Below are 22,994 nucleotides of genomic sequence, written 5' to 3'. Positions count from 1 at the left end.
GCAATAATCCCACATCCAGGTCTGAACTGTGACCCAAAGGACTGAGATAATCTTTACAGGGATCTTTAACATCATAATTCCACTACCTTCTTCAGAACCTTCAAAACAAGAGGGTTGGGTCCAATAGAAGTTGTGTGTCTTTGAGATCAAGAAATGAGCATTTGAAACAGAATGTACTTATCACCACCATCCCTCAAAGTCCTTAAGTACCTCCTTAGGCCAGCTATTGATTCCCAGAACTGCCTGAAGGAAACAGATGGCAGATCTTATGCCTTCTAGCATGCTGCCCATACGGTGAGAATTCACAAGATCAAAAGAATTACAAGATAACTTGCAAGACAGTGCCCAAATTATATAATTGGATTCTGCTGATGGGGAGTCAAGATCTGAGTAAATGGAAGCAATTGTATCTGCACAGGGTTTTGCTGTCATGACAATCTGACAGAAGATTGTCAAACCTGTCCTTCTCCAGTAGGGATTAAATTACGTTGGAGAGTGGTATTAGGAGATCTTCTGCCAACACAGTGTGAGCAGACATGCTGATGCTTTCCTGTCCTTGTTGTCCCCATGCTGGCCCAAACATGGGCTTCTACCAACTGGTTTGTAATCTCCTCAGAATTATGTGCCTTGATTGCTCAATTAAAACTGCATTTTAACATAGCCTTTTCATTGGAAATGTCTTAAAATCTAGTCCTGATAGAACTGCATCTGGCTGCATAGTACAGATGCTTGTGCGTCTCTGTTTTTAATATGTTAAGTCCCTGTTAGCCTTTTTGCGGTTATCTGTTCTCAGTGTTCCCCTATGGCAAACAGAGATGCATTTTTTACTAATTCATCACCTAAAATGTGTTTTTATGTTCTTCTCTCCCCCATCCTCTTCTAGGAGGCATGTGAGCGCAGTTTTGCAGAGATGGAAAATTCCCATCAACAGGTCATGACAGAAGTACAGCGGCATCACCAGTGGGAGATGGAGCGGTTGCGGCAGGAAAAAGAGCGTCTTTTGTCTGAGGAGGCAGCTGCAACAGCTGCAGGTGACACAATGCACACACAAAACTAAGCTGTAATGCTTTTCTTCCTATATACAACATGAAGAATAAGTGCATATTCTAGCCATCTATTTGTCCAATCATGTTGATAAAAGATTTCCATTTCGACAATAGCAAGCCAGTTCAAGTGCAGAGGCTACTTATATCATCAATCCAAGAAAGTAGATTCAGAGTATAGTCTTTTCACTATAACAGACTAATTTTTTAATGACCCATGCCTAGTATTTGGTACGTATTTCTTTTGTTAGCGAATTCCATTTTTTTCCTAAATAGTTAAAATCATATAGTGCTGCCCTCTCTCGATGAGGAGAGGCAAAGCATGTACTTTGATAGATAACAAGCAAGCATCAAAAATAATTGTAGTCTGCAGGCTGTAGTTATGGGAAATTTACGGTTCCTGGTTGGTACATTTTACAATCCTTCTATACCAACAATTGGTGTCGTTACAAAACCTTTGTTCGTTTTCTATTCAGAAGTGTTGTGCTTCCCCTTGTTTTCTCTTCTTTTCCTCTTTAGTTTCCTACCCTTTAAAATTCCCTTAAATGTAATCTACAGAACATTAGTCGTTGTTTCTCTGGAGACTAGAGATTTGGGGGAGCTGCTACTTCATTTTTCATTAGCCCTTGTTAGGGAACTTCAAACGGCATGGATTCTTGCTTTGGCCTCTTCTTTCCCTACTGCCCTGACTCCTGGAAATAGCAGGACTGGATTCATTGAACTGGATTCCCCCCTTTCTGCTAGGTCATGCTTTTAAATAGCTTGAACTTGCAACTGTTGATTTGTTAGCATTGGGCATTCCGATGTCGATCTTTAAAATATTTTTTTAGTTATTTGTAATCTAAAATGCATTTCAGTATTGATAGTCTTTAGGAGCTATAGATCTGTTAATGCATCCAAATCAAACTGTAAAATCAGCAGATGTTTTAATTAGATATATACTGGCATCCTGCATTTTTAGACAATTCAAAATTCTTTTGTAATAAATCATTATTTTTAAATACATTTGATTAAAGATAAGATAAAAATACAAAAAGAAACAAAAGTTAGAAAACTGACAGAAAGAGAAGTGCAAAGAAAGAAGAAAAAAGTAGTGACTCCCGACTTAATGCAGTAAGATACAATAAAAAAAAATTATAACCTCAACCTTTTGCTTTACATTTCAAAACATTCCAGGCTATTCCTATAATAAGAAAATTATTCTAATAATCAAAACCTAAGATTAAAGTTATCATTTTTTTTCAGTTTCAAGTAAAGAGACTAGAAGCAGTTCCAAGTGGAAATAAAACAAGATAAATTCTTCTCTTTAATTAAAACAGTTTTGCCATCTCCCCTAACTTCATCACCTTTATTATCTGCTCTTCCAGTCTGGAAATTAGTGTCTCTTTCCATCTTTGTGCACATAAGACTTTTGCCACTGTAAACATAATTACAAAGTTCCAAATTTTCTTTAAAGTTCTTTGTCCTTCAAACCTAAAAAGAAACTTCTGGTTTCAGTTTTATATTTATTTTAAGAATCTTCTGAATCATGATACGCTCACCTAATGAAGACTTCATATTTGTGGTTTCAAAAATCTTGCATAGCTTTAAGATGGACAATAGGCAATTTGTTAAAGTGATTAGAAACTGACATTTACAAACTTAGCTTCCTTTAAAAGTCTCCAGCATGGTTGCAGGCAAGATGGCTGATCCTGTCATCTCCTGGAGCTCGCACCTACGGAAAACCTGCTGTCCTGCAATCTCCTCATGAGGAGCAGCTGTTCGGAGCACATGTGGCCACTCTCCCGTCTTTTTTTTGTCCAGAGAGGTTCCAAGGAACTGGTCTATTCACTGGGTTCCTTGCTCTTGGCTGTGATTGTCAGTATCACTTTTGTGGAGTTGTCTTTCCCAGTAGTCCAGTAGGCAAGTGAATTTCTCTTCAAATAATTGCTTTGAGAAACTTAAGTAAAACCTCAAAGTAAAAATCTCATATGTTAGCAATTATAATTGGGAATATATATTTCTCTGTTTAACTGAATAACCTGATAATTCAAATCCTTTTAATACCATGACAGTACATTTTGGGAAAGAATATTCACAATGATCAATCAAAATAAAATGTGTCATTCTCCATTATTTAAAGTAAACCTTGGTAAGCAAATGTTGTTTGTCACCCGATACAATGTATGAGTGCAAAACTTAAGTTCTTCCACTGGATATTTCTCCTCCCCAAGACAATTTAGTTTGGAATACAGGTAGTCCTTGACTTACAACAGTTTGTTTAGTGACCGTTCAAAGTTACAACTTCACTGAAAACAGTGACTTATGACCTTTTTTCGCACTTACGACCATTATGGCATCTCCATGGTCAGATGCTTGGCAACTGGTTCATATTTATGACGGTTGCAGCATCCCGCAGTCATGTGATCCCCTTTTGACAAACAAAGTCAGTGAGGAGGCCAGATTCATTTAACAACCATGTTACTAACTTAACAAGTGGAGCAATTCACTTAACTATGGCAAGAAACGTCATAAAATGGGGCAAAACGTATTTAACAAATGTTTCACAGTTTGGCAGAAATGGCTAAGATTTCTGCCTATTTAAAGGATTGCCCACAGGAAAGATATATTTCGGTTTGGAGAAGATGGATAGATTATATTCAGAATAAATATGGGACTGATAAGTTCCATTTGGTTTTTGAGTAAATTTTATAATATTGGTATTGAGTAATTTATTATACTTCTTATATTTTTTCATTATTATATATTGTTATATTGATATTATTATATTGAGTAGGAGTTTTGTTTAATAATTAAGTTGATTATCTGTTTATTATTGTGTTTAATTTTTGATTTATTTAAATTTATTTTTTTTAAAAAAGGAGTTAAAGTGTGTTAAAGATTTGGTTACTTATTTAGGTGGATAATGTTAGATTATGAATAATATATTTGTAACCCTGTGAACAGCTCTGGGAAGCGGGGGGGGGGGGTTGGGGGAGTGGGAGGGGGTTTATTTTGTAAATGTTATAAAACTTTTAATAAAAAAAACAAAAAAACATGTTTCACAGCAACAGAAAATTTGGATTCAATTGTTGTTGTAAGTCGAGGACTATCTGTATATTACAAGTTTAGCAGGTTTTACTGATCCTTTCTGTGTCCTGACTCTCTGCTCCTCCCCTCCCCCTTTGCTCTAGCAATTGAAGCTCTGAAGAAGGCACACAGGGACGAAATGAACAAGGAGTTGGGCAGAACACGCAACTTTCAGAAAGGGTTTTCAGATCCAAATGCTCTCCAGCAACAGCATCGGTAAGAGACGATTGAAAAATGATTATTGGAATTTTGACTCACGAATTGAGGTAGGTATCTATCAAAATGCTGGTTGCTGTAGCATTTGGTGAAAATCTTTGGGTGCGTTTTGGGAGCAAATTGACTTTGCCATCAATTTTAAAGGCAATATAGAAAAGAAAAATATAACTGGACAGTAGTCCTATTCATTTATGTGTTTATTTAAATTCAGTTTTTGCCTACCTCTACGGCAGTGTTTCTCAACCTTGGCAACTTGAAGAGGTATGGACTTCAATTCCCAGAATTCCCCAGCCAGCACAGCTGGCTGGGGAATTCTGGGAGTTGAAGTCCATACCTCTTCAAGTTGCCAAGGTTGAGAAACACTGTTCTACGGTATGTCATTCTTTAACACAGCCCCCATGTGCTTTTGGGATGCATCCCCCCCCCCCAGCTCATTTAGCTAAGTGCAACTCTTTTCTAGGAAAAGCTAATGACCTTTTAGTTTTCACTTGTTTTCTTTCAACAGATGGGGCCAGATAGGTCTGTAATTAAGTGGGACCCGTAAGGCTCTTTTGCACCAGAGATAGCCTAGAGAAGGAACTCTGACAACTCAAAAAGATGCCTAGGCACACCAAACCTGGACATGGGGATGATAGTAATAGGCTGTATTTGTATAGATTAGCCTCTGTCTCATGACGGCTATGTTTTGTTCAGGAGTTGCAAAATAAGATTCTTATTTTGGAAGAGACCGGATTGTGAGAAGACTAAGCACAAAAAACTTATTGATGGCAAAATTATGGTATCTGCTGCAGGTCTGATGTGGAGTCTCTGAAGCGGGAGTTGCAAGTGCTTTCAGAACAGTATTCCCAGAAGTGCCTGGAGATTGGGGGCCTCGTGGACAAGGCAGAAGAACAGGAACAAATGTTGCAGCGTTGTCAACAGGAGGGGAAAGAGCTGCTTCGGCAAAACCAGGCAAGGATGGTGCTGCCAATAGCAGGAATTCTGAGGGAAGAACAAGGACAGAGCAAAGCAGCATTCATGAAAGGAGGACAGTTGCAATCTCCTTAATTTAAAATTCAAATTAAATTTAAATACCAGTGAGCTTTCCATTCGTCTTACCTGGTGGTCCTTGTCTTAGCAGCTAATTCTGGGAGATTTGGCAACCGTTTTTGTGATGTCAGCCGTAGATCTGTATGGAATCCCTAGGATGCTGAGTCAGATTGAGCAATAGAATAGTAAACACTATTGAGCTCTGGAAAGACAAGCTTTGTAGAGAGCCCTGGCAACATTCAGCCTAAGATGTTTCTTCTCAAGACTGCACAAATGAAGATTGGTAGCAGGCCATTGTGTAAAAATGGTGCAATTATCCAGAGCCTTTTGTCAATATAAGACAGCGGTTCTCAACCTATGGGTCGCGACCCCATTTGGGGTCGATCGACCATTTCACGGGGGTCGCCAAGCAAGGCTGTCTGCCATTTTTTTTGTCCGCCATTTTTTTCCCCTTTTCCAGCGGGTGCCTTACCTCCCTTGGGCTGGGCCAGCTGGTGGTCGGCCTGCTCCGTCTCTGCCGCTTGCCAGCTACGCCTCGGCCGGCGCAGGGGGCGGAACCACGCATGCGCGGCGCTCTCGGGCAGGGAAAGTCCTCAACTTACGACCGGTTGGGTAGTCCTCGACTTACAACTGGTTTAGTCCTCGACTTACAACCGGTTTAGTCCTCGACTTACAACCGGTTTAGTCCTCGACTTACGACCGGTTGGGGGTCGCGGCATTAAAAAGGTTGAGAACCACTGATATAAGAAGTTAGACAGCCATGGCTTTGCTATATGTAACTCATCTTTTAATAACTTAAAAAGTTAAAAAATTGAAGGAGCAAAGCCAGAAACAATCTGTCTCCCTTGAGGACATTACCAGATGTATTCCCTCCATGGCCCTCAACTATTGAAAAAAATGTTTAAAAGACTACAAGCTGCAAAAAAAGGCTTCCTTACTTGTTTGATGAATATGTTAAACTATTTCATCCTCGTTCTTCCAGGAGTTGCAGAGGCGTCTTTCAGAAGAGATTGGCCAGTTACGAGACTTTATTGCTGCTCGGAGCTCACGTGATGGTGCTTCACACAATGAGAAGAGTTCTTGTGAGCTAGAGGTAAGGAGGAGGGTTGCTTGTTCCTGATACTTTTTGCCTGTCACATTTTCCATTTTCTTTGTTTCAGGCATAAACTGGCTATGTAATATTGTGAGTAAAACGAATCTCTGCTGAATCCAGAAGCAGATGCACACAGCTTTTGCGGCAACAAATAGCTAAGGTGGAATCGGTTTTTAAAAGGGGAGATCTGGGAAATTATAGGTTAGCCAACTTAATGTATCTTCAAGACAATTGATAGAAATAGTAACCAAGGACATAAAGAAAATCAAGAGGAAAATCAATCTGGATTTTGTCAAACTTCTAAAATGTTTTTTTGTTGTTGTTGTTGTTTGTTTCTTGAAAAAGCCACCAGGCAGTAAGGAATGGTTGAACAAACATGGTTGAGCAGGTTACAAGAACCAAGCCATAGAAAATGAGTTTGTTCATGAACACTATCAATTTCCTGCTTTGTATCAGACATCATTTTAGTCTAAAGGGGAATACTTGGGCAACCTAATTTCTGAGGACAGTATCTCACCCATCTTATCACATTGAAGGTGTTTCTATTGTAGACAATTGTGTCCTGAACATTTCCCTTTCCATCTTTCTTCTGAAGGTGCTTCTTCGAGTGAAGGAGAATGAACTCCAGTATCAGAAACAAGAAGTCCAATGTCTGAGGGATGAACTCCAAATGATGCAGAAGGTAGATTCCTAAAAGCAAATCAGAGTTGCTGGTTTGCTAGAAGTACATACACACATTGGCACAAACCGATCACTCCATTCCCTCTAACAGTATGCAGTGTTATCCAAAGAACAGAAAAGTAGCAAGCTAAAGAAATTAAGGGCATCAGGTAGAAAAGGAAACCCAACTAAAGCCATTTTGCACCAAATCATTCTGTGTATTGCTCCATACCTCTCTACCCTGGGAGATCACCTTTGCTTCCAATATATCCATACTCATTTTATACTCTGCCTTTTATTCTTTAAATTGTTTGGCTCTCTTTTTTGAAGATCATATCAAATCTCTAAATTCTCAGTCATTCTTTTCGTCTCAACTTACTTCATTTTTTTTTTGCAATTTGATTCTCATTGTTTATGATTGACTAACACATTTCTTTCATACTAGTCACTTACTTAATATTCAGCACACATTCATTCTTAACTCCCCTCGATCTCATTTTATCATATTACATTGCATTCAACTTTGTTTCTCTCCTGATGGGCCTAACATAAAACAAAGTGAGCAAAAGGAAGCTCTTATATGCAGCTATTGTCTTTTGATGAACATTCACTTCTTGCAATAGACCTATCTACTATTTCTCTAGAAGCATTTGCATATCTCAACATTTCTATATCCAGGTTCCCATCTCTAGCTAATGTTCTACAACACTGATGTACAGATCATCTATTTGCTTTACTTTTTGCCATTTATGTACTACTTGCAGACATTTAGCCAATTTTCCCTGCTATCCACAGCTACCGTTGTGTTTGATGAATTAATTTTCATATCCATACTCCCTGTTGCATCACACAATCTAATATTCAAATCATTCGACTTCTCAGCCAACACAATATCATCTGCCTATTTTAGCATGTTTGTATTCCTCTTAACATCTCTGCAAGTCGATCAACACTTTAAACAACCAGAAGAACATCCAGCATCCCTGTCTTATGCTCCGTTCAATATTGAGCTACGTGCTAAGCATTTATTCTTACATATGCTTTCTTGCAATCATATACCACTGTTATTACATTCAGCAGCAAACCTCCAGCACAAAAGATTCCACAATTCAAGCCTGTTGTATAATTAATAACATGTACTTCCCCTCAGAAGATGCCTGTGTCTCTCATTTGTATCCTTGCTTTCTAATCTTTCTGGACAATGGTCCTTCCTTCCCCATGCAGGACAAGAAGTTTGCCTCAGGAAAGTACCATGATATCTACCTGGAGCTGAATCACATCAAGCAACGATCAGAACGAGAGATTGAACATTTGAAAGAGCATCTGCGCCTGGCCATGGCAGCCCTACAAGAGAAAGAGATGCTGCACAACAATATTGGTATAAAAGATACGTTTGCATTACAGACACATGTTGTGTAAAGTGGAGCTAGTCAAGCTGCAAAGGCAGAAGGCGTTGGTGCCCCTTTTATCTCCAGCAGCAGAGATGCACCTTGTATTGGCTATCTTGCTGATTGCTTCACAGTGTTCAAAAACTTTCTCTTTGCCTCCGCTTCTCTCTCCTCCCCTATTCTGTATGCCAGAGGACAAATGTATAAACAAGTTGCTTGTAGAATTCTCCATGAAATCAGGTGGAAAGCCACAGGTTGGTCACTGCTACTGTATTAGTCTAGTCAAGCTCAGTTTCATTTTGCATCTAAAATAAGGATGTTACAGCTACAATATATAAATTGTCATCACCAAGACACTCCAAAGGTTTTAGAGAAGGTAATCAGAACCGTACCGGTGTTCAGGACGATACATCGTTTCTATTGTGAAAAACTCGTATTAAGTTACAAGAATTAAGATGAAGAAAGAAACAAGGCATCCAATCAATGAAAAGACACGTGGTGAAACCTCTTCTCTCGTCGCAAGGAAAGGGCCTCGTGGCCCGCTCTGAAATGGTTTATTGGTCGTGTACGTTCTGCATCACTTGGGCATGTTTTGAGCTGGATTCTATTACTAGCACCTTTTGGGGACTTTATAAATGAAAATAATTTTTATATTTTGGGGGGTGGGGATATGTTTTAAAATCTTATACTTACGTTTCCCAGCAGTTAACCACAAAGGCGGACCAGATATTTCTCCCTAAAGTTCCTTTAAACCTAATTGTTCCTTCTCCCAAATATTTAGCTGTATTTACATTAAAAGTGTTTATCTGCTTCCAGTTTTCTTTCAAGTGGAGAAACAAAATCACACAACCCTCAACTTCAGGTTGTACAGTGTTGCTTCACGGCAGTCCATGTTGGAGATGCACTGTGCTGAAAGAATGTTCTATTGATTACATTGTCAATGGAACTGGTTTGTCCAAAGACCATGCAGAGTTTAGGATCCATAAGTAGCAATTGTTTTCAGAACAATGGAAGATATTTTTTTAATGTTAATTAAATGTCTGTGCATCCCATTGTAAACGAAGTCTTCATCCCCGAAAGTTGGGTTCAACTAATGCGTTCTCATGGGGAGGAATTTCACTGCTGATGTTGCCAGAGCCAAACAAATGAAGGCAGCTGATTTTCTTTTATTTCTGCAGAATTAACTTAATAAAATCGTTGACTATAGAAATGTGTGGTTTTTGCTTGGCAGCAGAAGGTATAAATGTTGAACCATTTTGCATTCTCAAAAGGTTGGTGCTGCTTCTTCTATCTTATCATTCTTGGCACTTCATGCTCTTTGGAGGTTCAAAGCATTTTCCCTGTTTTCTCTCTAATCTTAGAAATATTTAAGGCAGAAATAGGGGGGGAGCTTTATTTACATTTTGGATGACTTGCAATAGATCAAATACTTGACTCCAAATTGTTTGGCAATAGCAGCAGGAAAAAAATTTCCACTCCTAAATTCATCTTTTATAATCTGTTCTGCAAATGTAGTTTTTCATTAGTTAATTTGGCTCTATTTAATAGACTCCGCAGTCCTAAAAAAAGAAAGAGTAACTATAAAATCTGTCCATACTTGCTGCACGATAGGTAAACCACTAATGTTCCTGTTACTTAGGACTATTTCAGTAAGTGGCGACACCAAGTTGAACTTGTCTGGTTAAGAAGGCCTTGGCCTATTTAATAATTGAGTGGGATATTATCAGGAAATCCCAGAATGGCAGATTCAAATGACAGGTCAAAAAAACATCCCAGAAGAAAATAACCCACTTCTCTATTGTTGCCAAGAAAACATGTCATAAAATCACCAGATACTGGGCTCAGTGTGGAGACTCTAAATATCCCTTAAGTAGAAATGCAACTACATATTTGCAGCAGTTACAATGTGCTCCCCAAATATTTTCCTTCATTATCCAAAACTGCTTATCAGAAAGTCCTTTTTACCAATATAGATAAAACATTTTTAAGTCAATTTAATTATGTCCCACTTGTGATTGAGTAATAGATTTATGTGTTGTCACCTAAAGAAAACCCACTTTTACCCAATTTGGGGTAATTTACTAAGGTTTGGGAAGCATAGTTAAAATTTCCAAACCTCATCTTGAACTTGACCCCAAATCACCCAGTTTTTGTATCTTAATGGGAACTTAGGAACTTGAGTTTCTCTATTCCTATCGTATGCTGAGCATTTTACATCAGTGAAATACCACATCTGAATGCAAAGGTTATGTGCAAACTGTTTAAGGTATGCAGATAAAGATTCTATTATTGCAAATCTATTATAAAAATATGTTTTGAATTTTGTTAAAATGCTGTTATCAGTAGTGAATATTCCAAAAATTATGAAAGACATTCTTGCTCTCTTACAGATATTCTCCCACCCACAATTTGCCTTTTTAAAAAAAAAAAAAACATGCTCTGCATTTAGTACAGTCTTTGTATTAATTATATTACACAAGATCAAATTTCAGAATTAAAAAAAATCAAGGCCATACTAGCATTCTATCATGCAATTAGATAGCCCACAATTGGTCTCATTTTCCCATATAAAACAAGCACAGATGTGTTTTTTAACATGCATGGCTTTATCCAAGTTTTTTTTCATGAGATACAATTCCAGTAAGTTCATAACATTTCTTGTATAATAACTGGCATGTCAGGCTTCTCATTTGAGATATGGCAAAATGATAAGTTCAGTTTAAAACTAATTAGCAATTTCAAGTATGCTGTAATTTCATGTTTTAAAAAAACAGGTATTTCACAGCTACTTAAATCCTCTCCCTCTAAAAACGACCTTGACTGAACCAAGAGAATATAGTTTACATATATACTGGAGTCCAGTTAAGGAAAACTTTGTTTCTCCAACCTCACAGTGATGAATCGTGGTTTACTCTATCCAAATCAACCATCGTTAATAGCATGGCTGAAAGGTGATTGTGACTCAATTTGTCGCACTAACAACAGCCATGAAAAACCACGTAAGGGAAAGTGTCGCTCTTGCGAATTATATTTATAAGATACGGTTGGGTTTTAAATATAGCTAAAAGTCACCTTAAGGAAATCCTACTAAAAATCGTCACCTGTTATCTGAAAAACCATCATTTTCATTGCAAAGAGAGCCGCGTACGTGTCCCCCGATCCAGCCATTCCTTTATTCTTTCATTGATTTCGTAAGTCGTCCTTCGCAATGCCTTTCTAAAGCAGCGGATGGGGATGACGCCGAAAGTAAACTCAAAATAATGTCGTGAAGCAACTGAGGCACGTGTGTCCAGTACCCATCTCTGGCTTCGCTATGGGCAGGGGTAGGCAACCTCGGCTCTTTTATGACTCATGGACTTCAACTCCCAGAATTCCTGAGTCAGCTATGCTGACTCAGGAATTCTGGGAGTTGAAGTCCATGAGTCATAAAAGAGCCGAGGTTGCCTACCCCTGGCTATGGGAAACAAAGGAAAGGGGGGGGGGCTAGCCTCTTTTGGGCGATGCGTGTAGTCTATGCCGAGGAGGAAGCGTGTGTGATCATCCAGAAGCATTTGATTGTCGCCGTCAAAGACGAATTATAGGGAGGACTAACATTCCTGTTTCTTCGATTCTTCCAATGTTGGCGCTGTCAAGTAAGGTAGAAGCCTTCCTTCTCCGACTACATTTCCCATAAAACATTGCTCTCACGTTGTACGGTGGCTCTTTAGCCATGCAAAGCACTTTGACTGATTCCTCTCCCTCGGTAAGAATTAATCAGCTGATTGCTGAGAGCTCTTCAAAGAAACTATTGCTATTGTCAACAGAGAACTGTCAACGCGCTTACATCCCATAGGGCTTTTTTTTTATTATTATCGCTGGCTCTTATCGAAATCCTTTTAAATTCTTTAGCACATACTTACACGGCTCATACAAAACTACTTTCCTGAGATCTTGGCTCGTAATAAACACCAAGGAAGCAAAACCCCACTTTATAATTTCAATAAATTAAACATTATTTCTTAACTTTCGGGAAACATGTTTTAAAATTTTGTGTAACATTTTTGTACCTTTGATACCTTATGTGAATCCTGTAAGCAAACCCTCGATCTTACCGATTGATTTTGTACATTCCCTTGCCATTTTACAATTCTGGAATATGGGGAAATTTGAAATTTAATGGACTGGCGTAATCTTTTCCCCCATTGTGTTCTTCGCAATTTTTCGGTATAATGAGTCAAGGGAAAAGGCAACGTTAAAAGAAAAGTTTTACATGAGTGCGTATCCCCCCCCCGGGTTTTTTTTGTCAACTGTCCTAATTAAAAGCAGACTGGATTAAAAATATTTTTAAATAATGTGCAAGCTACTAAGATAATGATAAAAGGTAGAGATTAATGAGCCTAGAGTCTAATCATTTGACAAAACAATAAGATTAGCAATCCCAATCTTGTTCCACGATGTTGAAGTCAATGAAATTAAATCGAGATAGACGGGCCGGGGGCTGGGGCCAAGACCCTTCCCCACCCCTCTATAGCCATCAACTTACTTGGAAGTCATCGAGCAACCTCGGGAGTTAGAGGTAGTAGAACAAGCTACCTTTGGTTTAACTCCATTCTTTTGTCTTTTATCCCCCCCCCGTCCTCCCCCACGCCATCGGGGTCTTTACTTACTTTCTCCAAATCGAGGAACGCCTGTTTGCCCCCTTCCTTTTTGGAAGTCTAAGGAAGCTAGCTACCCAAGAGAAAAAACGCAGGCATTGCAAAGGTGCTGACGTTTTATTATTCGCATTCTACTGCTGCCATATAACTGCATCTCATGGTTTTGTACTTAACAAAAACAAAACAGACATAGTGCTAACTCAATTTTTGGAACTGAGAAGCGACGGGGTATTTTGGAAACGGGAAGAGGTGCGAATGTACCTGGACGTGTATTTTTTTTGGTGGTGTTCTCCGTGTTGCTAGGATGCCAGTTCGATCTTATAATTCCTTCTTTTTTAAAAAAAGTATTCAGAGGTGTGCTTTTTTAACTTTTCCTCCCTAGTTTTTCCGATACCACAAGCCGATACTTAGTAGCTCCGAGTCTTTCAGGTTGCAGCCCCGACGCTTTCCATTAATTTCTTTATTAACAACAACAATAACAACAACAACACTCCTAAGAGGGGAGAAGGGGGGGAAAAACAACCTCAGTTCTTCCAGCAAGATGGCGATTGCACGTACATGTAGTCTTCCAACAGTTAAGCCCTCCGCCAAGGCTGGCAAATTAGGGTTAATTCATTTAGGAAACGGCTCTTCAAACCCCTGTCGCCTCTTACCCCCTTCCCTTCTCGGGAACTTATGTTGAGAAAGTGTTTAAGTAAGAGGGGAGGCTCCACCTTGAAAAGCCCAAACAAAACAGCTCGTATAAATCTCCAGTCTTTTAGTGGGGGACAAAACAAATCGGGGGGCCGGGGGCACGAAGGCAAGTTGAGCTAGGGAGCGATTAGAGGTGTCTGAGATAAGTCGACAGTGGGGTACTTAAGCAATGGGGGTGTTGTGTCCCCCTCCCGTTTCCCTCTTATGTAGACATATTATTTTGATCCCATTGCAACCAATGAAGTACGTTTGGGGGTAATGGGGGGCGAGTGAAAAAAGACCCCATTCTTCCCCTCTTCGTCCGAAGTCAAAGGGAAGATCCAGATGCGTCCCCAAGTTAGGTGCCCCCCAATTCCAAGCAGGGGGTTGCCAGATGATCCTTGGGGGAGGGGATGGCTGCAAACTTCCCATCTAACAAAAAGGAAAGTTTTCTCAGCGCTAGGGCTTGGGGAGGGGGCGGCTGGAGGACGGGACCCCCAGCATGGGGGGCGAGGGTCCCCCCAGAGACACCCCCAACCCTGGGGGAGCCGCTCCCCCCACCCTCCCTGGCCAGGTCTTAGCTGAGTCTCGGCTGGCTCGGGGCTCCCTGTGTTAGTTGGGGTCTGCTCCAGGGCTCCCCGCGCGGCTCTTGGGGCTCTTGGAGATCCGGAACGGGGGTTTCTCACTGGCCCAGGGGTGCCTCTTGCTTGTCGCTTTCCCTCTTGGCTGGGTTCCCCTCGGCTGCTTCGCTAGGGGGGAGCAAAGGGGAAATGTCGAGGCGCCCCACTCGCACCCAGCGCCGTTTGGGGCGCCCTGAAGCGGCGGAGGACGGCTGCAGAGGGAGCCGGCCGCGGGGACCAAGAGCTCAAGGACCACAGCAGCCGGCGGCAGTGGTGCGGAACCCAAGAGCCACGGGGAGAAGCGGGAAAAAGCCGCTTTAGGCGGCGGAAGAAACACAGATGTCGGCGGCGCGGCGCCATTCGGGGCCTGAACAGGCAGCCAGCAACCCTGTCCTCACCGCGGTCCGCGCTTGAGCGCTAAATACCCGGATGCGCCGGCTGCTGCCTAGAGAACCAGACACAGAGCAAGAAGCGGAGGCAGGGCGCAGCAGAAGCTGTCAGAAGAGGTGGGGAATTGAGTCCCAGAGAGAGAGAGAGAGACAGAGAAAAGAAGGCAAGCAGGAGCTGGGCTTGGGCACAAAGCAGTCCCCAAGCCTGAGTGCGGACACCTGCTTCTTGAAAAGACTGGTGAAGGCCTTAGCCAGAGCTCTTTCTCAGGAAGGGGTCATTCCCTAAGAAGACTGTCCTGACCACGCCCTGCCACCAACTGCCTGGAAAGACTGTAAGGAGGTGACATCCTCCCTGAGCATTAAAAAAGAACTCTTGTCAGAGAAACTGTTGGTGAAGTTTCAGTACATCTCAGCAGGATCTTCTGTACCACGCAGAAGAAGTCCCACGTGTCTAAAGAAAGTTTGGGACCGGACACCAGACCTGTCTTTCTGAAAGGAAACTGCCCAGCAGGATGACTGAAAACTCTACCACGGCACCTGCTGCCAAACCCAAGCGGGCCAAGGCAGTCAAGAAGTCCACGGACCACCCCAAGTACTCTGACATGATTGTGGCCGCTATCCAGGCTGAAAAGAGCCGGGCTGGTTCTTCACGCCAATCTATCCAGAAATATATCAAGAGCCACTACAAGGTAGGGGAGAATGCAGATTCCCAAATCAAGCTGTCCATCAAGAGGTTGGTCACAACAGGTGTCTTGAAGCAGACCAAGGGTGTTGGGGCTTCAGGTTCCTTCCGCCTGGCCAAGAGTGATGAACCCAAGAAGGCTCCAGTCAAGAAGGCCAAAAAGGAAGTCAAGAAGGCTCCAGCTCCCAAGAAAGCCACTAAGCCCAAGAAAGCTGCTGCCAAGTCCCCGGCTAAAAAGTCTAAGCCTGCAGCAAAGAAAGCCAAAAGGAAGCCAGCACCTGCTCCAAAGAAAGCCAAGAAGCCAAAGACTGTCAAGGCCAAGCCGGTGAAGGCCTCCAAGCCTAAAAAAGCAAAAGCTTCCAAACCCAAAGCAAAGTCCAGTGCAAAGAAGTCGACCAAGAAAAAGTGAGGGGCAAGTTTGGGACTTCTTTCTTGGAACTTCTTGATCTACTCTGTAAATAGATTTCTTCTTTATTCTCTACTCATTTCTATTGCAGCTTTATAAAGACTGAACAATTCTTGCCCTATACTTTAAAAAAATACCATTCATATGGAAGCTACATTTGGGGTTTTGTTTTGTTTTTCTATTGTACTTTGAAAGAGATTTTTATGTCATTATTTTATGTCCCTTCTCTATTAAGGTATGCAATACATGTGTCTAAGCATGAGGGAAGATTAATGAGGGACATTTCTTAGTGTTCTTATTTTTGGAGGAAGATTTAAGAAATATTTGATGAAGGGGAGGTGCTATGGGCCTTCTTTAATTGGATCTCAACTGAATATACCCTCAACTGTTCATTGTAACTGGCTTTTAAGAAAAAACAACTTGTTTTATCATGGATGCATAAGCTTCCAATTTAGCTAATATGGTGGATGATTGTTTCTAAACCTAGTGAAGATTGGGTTGGTTGAGGTTAATAAGCTTTCCACTGACTTCATTCTTTCAGAGGGGGACTGTGCTATTTACAGGGAAGATTGAAATGGGGTCAGTGAAAAATACTGCAAATATTTTAATTTCTCCCTATTAACATTTGTACATGTTGGCCACAAGTGTAGATGTTAATTCTATTCCCGAAAAGAGAATAGAAATAATCAGGAGGGGGTGTGCGCACAGTCTCTGACCACCCTCTGGTTCTGGCAATTTCAAGAGAAAGTGTTACAAAAGCTATCTATTACTTGCTATTGGAATCTGGATGCTTCCCAGTTCTGCAGTGTCTGCCATCTAAAATTACAACTTTTACATGAGTATAATCTACAAGATTCCTTCCAATCTTCACTTTTTAATTATGGGTCTTTTGGGGTTAAGGGAGGAAGAACAAATGTAGGGGATAATAGATAACAAACGTAGCCAATATTGAATCTTAAGAAGCTGTATACAATTATTGCTAAAATTTGGAATGTACTTCCCCAAGAGGGGAATGGAAAACATAATTTTAAGTGCTCCAGGTTTTTTAAAAAATCAAGTATGCTTATGTTTAAACAAAAGAAAATTCTTATAGGATTGATATTTGATTGTTTATTTTACTTTGTATGTGTAATTTTGTGCAAGGAAGATTTAGCTGTCTTTGTAATTTTAGGGTTTAAAATAAAATGTAAAACAAACTAACATTTTAGTTACTCATTTACATTATTTTGATATACTGTTATGTAAAAATAATTTTTTTATAAAATTTCAGATTGACCGTAACCCTATCCTCAATATTAGACAGATCAAGAACATTATTCTTGATCAAATAACTTGAGAAAGGAGTCAGTTCTTTGGTAATGAAAACAAAGCAGTCGGGGGGGGGGGGGAATGTGCCCAAACCTAACTTTCTCAATTTTGGTGCTCTCCAGATATTTCTTTCCCACTCCTGCATCAAACATATCTGGAAAGCATGAGTTTAGGAAAGCTTTATTATAATTAGAGAGAGAGAGAGAGAGCATTGGTGACGAATTAAGGAACTGGCTATTTGACAGGTTGAAAAGGAGAAGATTTCATCACAGAAAAATCAATATAACTTGGCCACTAGATGTCAGCCCAACAAGACATAATCTCATTTTACTATGAAAATGTATTTTACAGTAAAAAATCTCCAGTCTGCTATTTAGTTCTTTGTCTAAACCCTGTGTGAACTATAGACAAAGTTGCATTTACATTGCAAATGTGTGTGTTACAATTGTCTGCTACGATGTTGACAACTCTTGTTACATACTATCATAGATTGCAAAAACATTTGATATTAAAATCATCAGATGGTCCCACAGTGCCTGGTTTGGAATTTGTAAGAGAGATAGGAACAACTTAAATAGAATATTTGGAACTTGTGGAATGCAGAAAGTACTTTCACAGAACAAATACATCTGTTCCTCTAAGAATATCCATGCAGATGTGGCTTTATAAAGTTAAACAATTGACATTTGTATAACATGTTCAAGATCAAAATTCCAAATGGAAAATTTCTGTGCAGGGATGTTCACTTTGTAGCTAAATCTTCATAATGGCTCCTGCATCTAGCCATAAGATTGAGATAAAATAAAGGCAAATAAAGAAGGGAAACTGGAAGGAGGCATACATCTATATCACTTTCCATATAGTGCTACACACATAGCTGAAAATATGTCATTTGTCTTGTGATGCAGTTAGGAAATGCATCCACAATCATTGTTTTAAGCCAGCATGCTTGGCAGTTGGCTGCCTGCACTCACTGTAAATAGGTATCTCTGAAGTCAGCCAAAGTCTCCAGGCTGAACAAGTCTGTTACCTAAACACAAACAAAATAATTTTGAAAATAGGTGTTGTGTTCCAATAATCTCTAGCTTTGAATGAAGCAGGCATGCAAACAAACTCTTGGTATTTCCAGACTCAAAAAAATATGAAAAATAGAATAGGAATAACTGACACTCTTAGCTGAAATATAAGCAGAATAAAAACCTGAGCAGGTTTTGGGTGAATTTTCATCCTTGAAGATCAGAGGAAGAAATAATATAAATGAAATCAAGTCCTGTGTGGGTGAGCTGTCCCTGTCTGAGATAAACTTTTTGAATTTGGAAACAATTTTCCTAGCATGAAATCAGAGTTAGATAGACCTATTTGGAAAGGTCATTCTACAAGCCAAGAAGAGAAATCATTCTGCAGGAGATGGTCCCCTCCAATTTCCACCCACCTTATCTTACTTAACAGAACATCACATTAAGATCCCTGGGTGTGGTGGATCAGTCAGTTCCAGAGAGGTTTTTGATCCCATGTGGGTAAGTGTTAAAGGAAAAGAACTGGCAATTTGAACTGATCCTATGTCCTGACTTCTATTAATAATTTATATATGAAGAATTGATTGTAGCTCTCAAACTGACTTCAAGGCAGTTCCACAGGGAAAATGTGAGAGTAATCTGACCATGAAACCTAGCAAAACATCTCCAAAGTTTCTACTCTGGAAAGTTTGCAATTGGCAGTGTAACTTTATTTGATACAGGCATTTGCCTGTCTGGAGAAGTATTGAGGCTCAGAGAAAACCTAAAACCCCAGTGCTTCTGAATAGAGTAAAAAGGCTGTTGAATAACAGCCATGAGAAATGTTAATACATACTATACTGTATACCATTTGATTTCCTTTCAGAAATGAAGGTTGAGCACAGAAAACAGGCAACCCCGGTATATTTATTATGCCATGTTCCATTTCCAGAAACATCCAGTAGCTTCAAGAGCCATTGCTTGTGTTCACTTAACAAGCCACATACAAGTAATCACATGTCGCTCCGTTGTGTTAACTCAGCAAAAACGAGCTTCTCTTTTTCACAGATTTCAATTGCATTAACTTGGGTGGGGGAGAGAAGGAAATATCATGTATTTCACAACAATTCTTATTAATCCCTATTAACATTTTCAAAAGTTTCCATTGTTTTTCTAGTCAGACATTCCCTTAAACCAGTATTTCTTAAAATGTGGCCCTAGGACCATTGGGGGTTCCCAAGACCCACTCAGAGGTCTGTAAAATCAAAATTATTTACCAGCCTATGTTGAAAAATAACTAGGGTTGCCAGGTCTGCTTCCAAAAAATAGCAGACAAGCGGGGGGGGGGGGGGGTTAAGTAGTAAAAAAAGTAGACTGTACAGCTTTAGATTACGTACCATTTCATCATAAAGCTTTTGAATAAAAAAAATGTCCACTATTTTGTGAAAAAAAAATAGTGAACATAATGTGAAAAAAGTGGACTGTCCACTCAAATAGTGGACACCTGGCAACCCTAAAAATAACACAATATTAAAATCCCATCAAATAATAAGAAGCAACAATGGCAGAAAATGCATCCATTTTAGTTTTTAATACAATAAATATCAATAAATATAACTAATCAAACAAAACCTCTTTTGGGGTCTCTATAATTTTTAAAAGTGAGAAGGCATCCTAAGAGAAACAAAGCTCCTAAACAAATGCAAAATTGCTGACAAACCTGATCAGTTCATTTTCAGCAAGTTAATTTTAAACGAACTTAAGCCAGCTTTCAGGTTTCTTTATATTCTGTCCTGTTAGACCTGCATTACTTGTTCCAATAACCCATCTGGCTATTTTTCATCCCGCTCCTTACCAATTTCAGTTCAATTTCAGCTCCGCTTAAGTGTCAGAATATCATTTCCCCCCCCCCCCCCAACGTTTCTCTCTCTTTAAATAAATCCTGCTGCTTATTGGTGCGGCTGGAGGGAAAAGCCTTTCCTGTTCTCCGATTGGCTGCTTAGTCCACACCTCTTTTTACTTGATGCCTAGTGTGAGTAGTCGCTCAGATTTTATCTTCTCCCTTTGTCGGTGGGGCGCTTTCCTTCGGAGCCATGTGGTGCAGCCCGTTCTTACGGTCCCCGTTTGTTCTGGGGCAATGCAGCCCTTCGCGGGCGCAGTCTGCTTTGGCCCAGCTCAAGCGCCTGCTGGAGGGTGAGCTGGAAGGTATCCGAGGGGCTGGGACCTGGAAGAACGAGAGGATAATAACATCAAAGCAAGGCCCGCATATTAACGTGGAAGGCAGCCGAGGAGGTAAGCGGTTGGGAAACAGAAACGAAGCTTTGGAGAGGGGGATACAGAAACTTATTTGGCAATAGTTTCGGGAAATCATGTTCCCTTTTTTTATAGAACTGGCACATTTGGTAAGCAGACTATCATGGTGCTACTAACCCTACAAGAAAAGGAAAAAATCCCAGATCAAGTATAAGGGTGAAGATTTAGGTTACTTTTAGAGTGGCCTAGTGGTGAAGATGCTCGTTTCCCATTCAGAAGGTTGAGAGTTCAATCTTGAGTTGAGAGAGAGTTTAATCTTGAGTAGTGGCCGCTCTCAGAAAGTGCCCCTCACCTCTATAAAGGGAGTTTATTTAGGTTATCTTTCTCTTGTATGGGACAACTCCTATTGACTTTGCAGAAAGAGCCATCATCATGTCTTTTTCTTGGGAACTATGCATCTGTGATCTTTCTAACACAGAAAAGTTCAAACCCAATCTTATATGTCCCTTGGGGAATCCAATAGTCTTGAAAAATAGTATTTTGTTGAATAAAATTCATCTTAAATTCAAGTAATATTGATCTGACATTTTTTTAAAAACCCTAGCCCATTGATTTTCTAAAACAAATTCTACTAACTTCTTATTGGAAGCCATCTGCAAATTACCCATAGTTTTCAGTGCCATTTTTCAACTGTAAATAAAAATTAGCTCTAGGAATAAAGCTTTTTCTAATGATATGTAAGTTAAAAATCTTCAGAGGCAGCTAATCCAAACTATCAAGTGAGAATATATTTTCATCAAATGTATTATGAGAAATTTCATATAGTGACAAAAGCACAAAAGCTGTGCTAAAATATTAATGCTTCTCCCCCAGGAATTCCAGAAAAAATTGTTTGTACCAAATTTTAAGAATTAGATTGCCGCATAGGCATAATTTTTAAAAATATGTTCCGCCTGTTTATTTCAAACCACATTTATCATTTTAGTCCCTCTTCCTTCCATTTAGAGACAGCATTTTTAACTCTTTAGTATTTCTTTTTGTTTGTTCATCTAAATAATTTGACCTGCGCTGTGTCATTTGAGAATATGTTTAAAAAGGAGTGGTACTTGGAATTTTGCTGAACTAGGTTTCTGAGTGAGAATTAACCTGGTGCATAAATGTTCATACCATCTCCATGGCCAATTCCTTCCTCACCACACTCATATGAAAATTGTTGTGATAGTTAAGAAAGTTGGAATAGGTGGGAAAAGTGAAGACAGGGCGGACTTTTAAGGGTTGGGATCAACTTTTTTGAACGAGGCCATATTTGTACAAGAGTGGGTTTGGGGTAGATTTGAGGATTCATGTTTTTTAACACTGATATCTTTTGTTAGGACTTTCTACTTTAGTTTTCATCTATTTCCCAGATTTATTGACAGCACAGGCTCTTGAGGTTTCTTTCAGCCCATCAGTGCCAAAAGTGGTTCAAAGCCAACAAGAAAGGGATTCAAGTATGCATATTTGGGACCTCAATTTACCCACCTCTGGAGTAGATTAATATTATAATTTAGCTTTGATCTTGTTAGTCCCATGATTAATCTTTGTATTTATATCCATAACTCTGACTCTGTGAATGAACCAAACAAAGGTTCATTCTCCCATATTTGCTGGTGTAAAGAAAGGCCTTTTTAGTAACCCAGTGGGCCTGGACTACTTATACTGTATGTGCAGGTATATTTAAAAAAAAAATAGTATCAAAACCTGCAATTGAGGAAGACCTATAGGATGTTATTCTTAAGGCTCTATCTTCAGATGTTCAAATTTTGGACAAAAAGAATAAACTAGGTTAAGTAGACAAGACCACTTCATGACATAAAACAAAGTCACATCTAAAAATTGAAATATGGAATATATTTCTCTATATAATATAGAGAAATATAGAATTATTTAAGAAGATGCACAAGGCTCGACTATTCGAGTTCAATTCCTCTTCTTAATACATGTCATTTTTTGCAGATATCCTGAATTTCTGTGCCAACAATTACCTTGGACTTTCTAGTCATCCAGAAGTCATCCGTGCTGGACATGATGCTCTGGAAAAGTACGGAGCTGGCCTCAGTTCTGTCCGCTTCATCTGTGGAACACAAGTAGGAAGGCATAGGAATGTGGATCTGTGTAAATGCTATCATTTTATAATTCAATGAATAACACCTTATAGCACTATATTTGCAGAGCAAGCATTTGAAAATTTAATTTTGCTGAACAGTTGCTCTGGGGACAAGTTAAAGATTTTCATAAGCAAGAGATAGTTCTGTTGTATTATTTCTTAGAACTGTTTAGCAGTTCAATTTGGAGGCAGTAAAAGTGCTTTGGAACATATGGGGTGCAATTAGATACACAAGGAATTTGTCTCTGGTGCAAAAACTCTCAGTGTACATGCAAAGCAACAGAATAATAATCAAAATAATACCAATAAGGAGTAAAGAAGATAATAAGGATAAATAATAATACTACAGCCATACTACATGGGTAAATACACATAGACATTAAATAGCACT

General features: G+C 39.6%; 3 protein-coding genes across 4 annotated transcripts in view; all 3 read left to right on the top strand.

The window, feature by feature from the left end:
• The window catches only part of TRIOBP (TRIO and F-actin binding protein), a 36,837-nt gene extending 27,980 nt beyond the window's left edge, over positions 1-8,857 (top strand). The window contains exons 8-13 of the mRNA XM_015817271.2: positions 884-1,031; positions 4,217-4,328; positions 5,120-5,279; positions 6,340-6,450; positions 7,046-7,132; positions 8,335-8,857. Coding sequence (XP_015672757.1) covers positions 884-1,031; positions 4,217-4,328; positions 5,120-5,279; positions 6,340-6,450; positions 7,046-7,132; positions 8,335-8,529 — 813 coding nt within the window. The 3' untranslated portion in view covers positions 8,530-8,857. The remainder of the gene's footprint in view (positions 1-883; positions 1,032-4,216; positions 4,329-5,119; positions 5,280-6,339; positions 6,451-7,045; positions 7,133-8,334) is intronic.
• A 6,019-nt stretch (positions 8,858-14,876) lies between these two features.
• On the top strand, positions 14,877-17,088 carry LOC107288630 (histone H1.0). The gene has a single exon (XM_015817270.1). It carries the CDS (start codon positions 15,326-15,328, stop codon positions 15,902-15,904), a length of 579 nt encoding a protein of 192 aa, XP_015672756.1. The 5' UTR covers positions 14,877-15,325; the 3' UTR covers positions 15,905-17,088.
• Positions 17,089-20,241: 3,153 nt separating this feature from the next.
• Positions 20,242-22,994, top strand: part of GCAT (glycine C-acetyltransferase) — a 25,459-nt gene continuing 22,706 nt past the window's right edge. Inside the window, exons 1-2 of one of the 2 annotated variants that reach the window (XM_015817267.1) lie at positions 20,242-20,496; positions 22,453-22,583. In XM_015817267.1, coding sequence (XP_015672753.1) covers positions 20,298-20,496; positions 22,453-22,583 — 330 coding nt within the window. In that variant the 5' untranslated portion in view covers positions 20,242-20,297. The remainder of the gene's footprint in view (positions 20,497-22,452; positions 22,584-22,994) is intronic. The other variant, XM_015817268.1, reaches the window with a different exon arrangement.

This window comes from Protobothrops mucrosquamatus, unplaced genomic scaffold (assembly GCF_001527695.2).
Source record: "Protobothrops mucrosquamatus isolate PMUCROS unplaced genomic scaffold, P.Mucros_1.0 scaffold569, whole genome shotgun sequence".
NCBI classification, from domain to species: domain Eukaryota; kingdom Metazoa; phylum Chordata; class Lepidosauria; order Squamata; family Viperidae; genus Protobothrops; species Protobothrops mucrosquamatus.
Note: the sequence above shows the minus strand (reverse complement) of the source record. Positions and strands in the feature narration are given on the sequence as shown.